Source organism: Borostomias antarcticus (genome assembly GCF_949987555.1).
Source record: "Borostomias antarcticus genome assembly, chromosome: 23".
NCBI lineage: Eukaryota > Metazoa > Chordata > Actinopteri > Stomiiformes > Stomiidae > Borostomias > Borostomias antarcticus.
The window spans coordinates 7,884,717-7,891,635 of NC_140256.1; the positions used below are offsets into that span (position 1 = coordinate 7,884,717).

Consider the following 6,919-nt stretch of genomic DNA (forward strand, 5'->3'; position numbering starts at 1 on the left):
CCATCTCAGAAGTTCAGAACATGTTGATCTGTGAGTCAGTCGAGAGCCAGACATGCTAGAGAGACGAACAGGACAGGACCTTGGACAGAACCAGTCCAGACTGGACTTTACCTAGAGGAGGGGTTACGATTCCACACGGTCACCAGCAGTCTCTTCTGATGATCCTCTGCTGTGATGGCCCTGAGACACACACACACACACACACACACACACACACACACACACACACACACCCACACACACAGATACACAGATTAACATACACATGCACATACAAAGAGTCATAAAGCTGCTAGCTACTGTAGATGTAGTGGGTATTAGGCTGGCAGTTCTCCAACTGATTTCAAGAACATCACTCACAGCAGGAAGGTCTCCTGGAACACTGGGTTCTTACAGTCCAGAACCGTAGTCGTCTTCCTGCGGGTACTGTGGTCTAGATCTGGGATGACAGCCAGCTGAAAAACAACACACACACACACAACACACACACGATTTTTCCAGGGGCACTTTGTAGTGACAGAACAGGGAAAGTGAGCCTACAGTGTATGAGAAGCTTGGAGGTGTGTCTAACCTTGACGTAGGAGTCACATGTCCTGGAGCTCTTACCCAGCAGGCCTCTGGCCTCCAGGACTGTCAGAGCAGAAGAGGGAGGGGGACAGACAGACATCAACACCGCTGGACCCATGCCAAGTAGACCCAGCGGAACACATTTACAGTATGTTCTGACTCTACCACCTCGCTATCTGGAACAGCTACACTATCGGGTTCACTACCAGGTAGACCGTAGACTAAGGATGATTATCCATACAGACCGTAGGCTAAGGATGATTATCCATACAGACCGTAGGCTAAGGATGATTATCCATACAGACTGTAGGCTAATTATCCATACAAACTGTAGGCTGTAGACAAACTGTATCTCTCAGGGGTGTAATTAGTTTATCGCACATTCAAGGACTGACCACATCGTGATGATACACTGGAGTAGAATACTGCAGCCATTTTCAACCAGTGGTCCGCGGCCCACTGGTGGTCCGCAGAGCGCCATCCATTGGGCCGCGGAGGCAGTGGTGGCCTACTGCCAAATGGTTAGGAAAAAAAAAAGAAATAAAAGTTTGGAAATTTACAAAGCTAGTTATTTTTCTATCTAAATGTACTCACAAATTCACATATAAATAAAACATTTCAAGTTAAATGCATAGTTTCAATGACCAGTTACGTTCGAATATCACCACGCCAATGACATCCGAATGTGTTCAGCTAACATAGCTTGTTAGCGAACGTTCCCTCGGATGCAAGCTTTCCCTCGCTCTTGGATGATTTTTTTTTCCTCATGCATTTGGGAGAACCCCTGGTATACTGCATACTAACATGGTACATGATGTTCCCAGCATGCACTCACCCTGGATCACTATCCTCCCATCCTCTGGGGTGATTGACAGGCGAAGCTGGCCTATGAGAGGAGAGGAAGATTCAACAGCATTAGTGGTTGTTATCGGGGGGTAGACATGATGAGAGCTGGCAGCGGTCTCCGGGGTAACCTCGTTACCAGGGCGATGTCAGCCCGCAAGGCCACTGATTAATGTGTAGCTTGAGGCAGGTCGTTATAACAACCTCATTCTAAATAAACAACTTTAAACAGCTAATTAGTCCTCATGTTCCCTCTGACCGGATGGTGAACCAGACCCTGACCAGCTCAGAAAGATGCGATTGAACTAACAAATAATAACTGCAGACAGCTATGATGTTGTTGCGAGACAGCTTCAGAACGAAAACAAATCAGTACCGTTTAAATCTCTGAAAAACCAAATTAATATACAGCAGTGCGCAGAATGATCATGGGTTAGACTCCCAGGATAGTAGAATCCATCAGAACCACAGAGAACCCAACTCTACTACCCAGTAGAAGCCTGTTGAACCTGAAGGACTCACCGTAGGTCTGCAACAGAATAGAAGACGCCTGGAACTTCACCTTGCGTGTACTGAGACAGTCCATGTCATAGTGGCGATGCTCACACGTAAACATACACACATACGAACTCCTCCAACATCACAACTCCGGGTTCACATAAATCAGTCAATATAGGTGTGTGTGTGTGTTGAGACAGAGATGGCCTCAGGGTCATAACTCTAACCGCCTTTTCATTTTGAATAGAGAGCAGACAGGGACACTGTGATTGGCTGAGAGGCTCATTTGAATAGGGCAGTGGGGGGAGGGGCTGTTCCACCTGCTGTTTCGGCTGTAAACAATGTGGCGGCTCTTCTTAACCTATCACCCCTCCCTCCTGCTCTCCCTCCCTCTCGCTCTCCCTCCCCCTATCCCTTCCTCCCTCTCTCCCTCCCTTCCTCTCTCTCTCCCTTCCTTCTTCTCTCCCTCCCTTCCTCCCTCCCTCTCTCTCTTCCTCCCTCCCTCCCCCCCTACCTTCCTCCCTCTCTCCCTTCCTTCTTCTCTCCCTCCCTCCCTCTCTGTATCATGGAGATCTATATTGGCCGTCCCCTCCACTCCCCTCCCCTCCAGACTGCTCTGTCTCACAACCCAGCGCCAGTCAGGGGGGCAACCCCCGGTCCGGACGCGCACAAAACCTGGACTGGACTAACACCGCTCACTGGCCCCTGGACAGCTTGGCTCTGGAGCCCCAGCTGAGCACAGTGTTAATGAGCACACATTTCCACCTCCGCCGAATGACATACAGCTAGCCACACTTATTATGAAATTAGCTCCACACACACACTACCCATCTCCCAGCCTCCAGCTGCAGTCAGAGGGCCAGCTGGGATGTGGTGGCAGGGAGGGGACAGGACAGACTGTTAGAGAGCAGAGGACAGGACAGACTGTTAGAGAGCAGGGGACAGGACAGACTGTTACAGAGCAGGGGACAGGACAGACTGTTAGAGAGCAGGGGACAGGACAGACTGTTAGAGAGCAGGGGACAGGACAGACTGTTAGAGAGCAGGGGACAGGACAGACTGTTACAGAGCAGGGGACAGGACAGACTGTTAGAGAGCAGGGGACAGGACAGACTGTTAGAGAGCAGGGGACAGGACAGACTGTTAGAGAGCAGGGGACAGGACAGACTGTTAGAGAGCAGGGGACAGGACAGACTGTTAGAGAGCAGGGGACAGGACAGACTGTTAAGAGAGCAGGGGACAGGACAGACTGTTAGAGCAGGGGACAGGACAGACTGTTATAGAGCAGGGAACAGGACAGACTGTTAGAGAGCAGGGGACAGGACAGACTGTTACAGAGCAGGGGACAGGACAGACTGTTACAGAGCAGGGGACAGGACAGACTGTTAGAGAGCAGGGGACAGGACAGACTGTTAGAGAGCAGGGGACAGGACAGACTGCTACAGAGTCGTGTTTGTTGTGGCTGTGAGGAAGCTGGGCTCTCCGGGGCTCACTGATATGCATGAGGAGACCAGGTCAGGTCCAGTCCAGCGCCACCAGACTGGACCAGGAGATCTTATATATCTCCCCTGGGCCCCCTCCTCTTACTCTCCCTCCCTCCCTCCTCTCCTCCTGCTCCTCTTCTACCCTGCTCCTTCTCCACCTCTCCCTCCCTTCCTCCAGCCTCCTGTACCGTCTCCTCCTCTCTCTCCCTCCCTCCCTCCTCTTCTTCTCCACCAGTCAGTTAGTGGACTTTAGTCATCACGAGCCCCCCCGCCCCCCGCATGGCCCGGTGACTCCTCCACACTGGGAGGAACAACATTGTCTAATCTTTACGACCACAGTCATATTAGCAGAACTAGCAGGAAACGGGCCCAAGTCTGGCTCTGCATGTCAGAACCATGGGCAGCAAACTCCCTTTCCCTTGGATGTGATGATTATAATGATGATGGTCATAAGGTCGACACTTAACACTGAACACGTGGTGTAGAAGAGTCACCTGATAGGGGTAAAACAGCAGCATTTGAGATAACACATCATTTACTGCTAGTGAAGGAATAATATACTGTCAGTGACAGTGTCATAAGGCATATAATACTGTAAATAATTGTAGCATATGGAGTCTATAAGGATGGGCAGGCCTACTGCATAAGATTCAGATTTGACCTTACATGTCCTTACAGACATACCGTACACACGCTCTGCTTTTACCCAGGTACAACTTAGGCATGTTTGCTCCATGTAGGCATGCTAAGGAATCTACCTACTGGTATAAACGTGTTTATTTGCACTCTTGTATATTTGGATTTTAGAATATTTTATATCTATTATAAAATTTGATTTAGTCTGGATTGTGTTACTTTGTTGTCCTTTGATGCTGTAACAGTGGAATTGCCCCGCGAGGATCAATAAAGAACCTACCACCTACGACCAGACAGCAGGCAGAGAGAAGAGGGCGTCCTATGAGTCACTGTACGGCAGGATGGGACACACACATACAGTATGGAGGATGGAGAGCAGTGTCTACAGTAAGACCATACTGTAGCTGACTACTGCTGATAAACGCTGTTTCCGATCAGTTACATAAACCCCCGCTGAACATAGTGTCTCCTGTAATATTGGTTTACAGTATACAGCACTCCTACTGCTGACGTCTCTCCTCCTCCTCCTCCTCCTCCTCCTCATCATCATCAGCATCGTATGTGGGATAGCTACAGCCTACAGGCAGTAACATGACCGGGGCTCTCAACATACAGACATGCAATTAGAGGATCCTCAAGGAGAACACTGAAAGCAAACATGGACCTTCAGGGAGGACACAGGGATGACATCACAGAAAACCTATATTTGAATAGAATAAACGTACATGTGAGTGTAGGTCAGACGAACGTACATGTGAGTGTACATGGTCAGACTAACGTACGTGTGAGTGTGTGTACGCAGTCAGACTAACGTACATGTAAGTGTGTGTACATGGTCAGACTAACGTACATGTAAGTGTGTGTACGCACTACGCAGTCAGACTGACGTACGTGTGAGTGTGTGTACGCAGTCAGACTAATGTACATGTGAGTGTGTGTACACCATGGATGTATTAATATAAGTTTATAGATATATTAATAGAAGGTGTACACCGTCAGACTATCATAAAAGCTATTCAGCCATCTGAGCTGTGTCCAGTACAGGGAAATGTAGATCAGACAACAATGGGACTTGAGTTTTCAGCACAGCAGTCAGAGGAGCTACAAACAGGAGCCTTCGGCCCTCATCTCATCCTACAACAGAGAATAACTGTCTCTCTGTCATCAACAGTCATTAATGACATCATCACTCTGGTCACGCTCCACAGACACACCCCATGTCTGGTCCTAGAATAGATGATGATGTCAACACTGACACCTCTTGGTCAGGTTCATCTATTACAATCTAAGTGCTCTGGAAGACCACTAGCCCCCCCTAGTGGCTGAGCTCCATAAAGGTGTTTAGATGATGTCATCATAGCCCCAAAAAAAACATTCTGAGAGAGAGAGAGAGAGAAAGAGAGAGGGGGGGGGTAGCAAGAGAGAGAAATAGAGAGAGAGAGAAAGAGAGAGAGGAGGGGTGGGGTTTAGCAAGAGGGAGAAATAGAGAGAGAGGGGAGGGGTTTAGCAAGAGAGAGAAATAGAGAGAGAGAGAGAGAGAGAAAGAGAGAGAGAGAGAGTGAGAGAGAGAGGGGAGGGGTGGGGTTTAGCAAGAGAGAGAAATAGAAAGTGAGAGAGAGCAGAGCAGAAAACAGAGAGAGAAATAGAAAAGAGCTGTGCTGAGGTGCAGATGCACTAAGAATACAGGAGGTGTCTCACCTTTCCCCCTGAACCCAGAGGGCCGGATCTTCCTCCTCTTCCTGGGGACCACTTCAGCGCTCTCCCCCACACAAAGGCTCCTCCTCCTGGGCATAGGCTCAGCCAGGGTCATCTCCCCCAGGGATGTCATCTTACCCCTGGGCAGAGAGTGGGCCATGTCCCGCACAGAGTTCTCCCTCCTCCTTGGGATACCTCCAGCCGTTATCTCATCTGAAGTCATCTTGTTCCTGGGTCTGGGTTCAGCCACGCTCTCCACAGAAGTCATCCTCCACTTCGGTGCCGGCGCGTCTCCAGAGATGTTCTCCACCGCTGTCATCCTGCCTCTGGGTGGAACTCCAGCCGCGTCCCCCACTGCAGTCTCCCTCCTCCTGGGTCTGGGATCCGCCAGGTTCCTTACAGAGGTCTTCTTGACCATAGCTACTCTGACCTGAGCCCCCGGGCTCCGGTGGACCGCCGACCCACCCCAGAGCCCCTGTTCTGCTGCCCCAGCTGGCAGCCCCCAGACTCCCCCAGCCCTGACCGCTGCTCTGGCCGCTGACCCTGCCGCAGTCCTGCCGGCCGAGCTGAGAGGAAACACACAACACATCGACAGGAGTAGACGTCTGGTTATTCAATCACATCAGTCCAGGAAGGCTTTACTTTACTACTACAGTACTACGACACATGCCATGTGACAGCTTCTTATTCAGGTGTGTCATCCATGTCTATTGGGTGCGCTGCTGACAGTGTTCCTACCGCCTCTGTGTCCCAGCTCTCCTGGAGATCCTGGGTTCCCTGGCGCTTCCTCTGTTTTCCAAGCTGACCAGGTAGCTTCCTCCTCCTCCTCCTCCAGCAGCATCCCTCTCCACTCTGCACCTCCTCTTACTGGCAGGGCCAGGCTGGTAGACCTCCTGGTGCAGCCGGTGGCCAGCTCCACCACTGGGCCTGTATGGAGAGAGAGAGAAAAAAAAAGGTAAAGTAACGCAGCCAGCTCCACCACTGGGCCTACGATAGCCAGCTCCACCACTGGGCCTATGATAGTCAGCTCCACCACTGGGCCTACGATAGCCAGCTCCACCACTGGGCCTACGATAGCCAGCTCCACCATTGGTCCTACGATAGCCAGCTCCAACACTGGGCCTACGATAGCCAGCTCCACCACTGGGCCTACAGTAGCCAGCTCCACTAGGTCTATGTGAATGTTTTTTTGTTAC

General features: G+C 50.6%; 1 protein-coding gene across 1 annotated transcript in view; it reads right to left on the reverse strand.

Moving 5' to 3' along the window:
• LOC311324897 (regulator of G-protein signaling 3-like) overlaps positions 1-5,883 on the reverse strand; it is a gene marked incomplete at both ends in the record, with an annotated part of 7,594 nt that extends 1,711 nt beyond the window's left edge. The window contains 5 exons of the mRNA XM_084457494.1: positions 112-180; positions 361-455; positions 572-630; positions 1,403-1,453; positions 5,727-5,883. Of these exons, the coding sequence (XP_084313620.1) occupies positions 112-180; positions 361-455; positions 572-630; positions 1,403-1,453; positions 5,727-5,883 (431 nt within the window). The remainder of the gene's footprint in view (positions 1-111; positions 181-360; positions 456-571; positions 631-1,402; positions 1,454-5,726) is intronic.
• Positions 5,884-6,919: the final 1,036 nt, after the last annotated feature.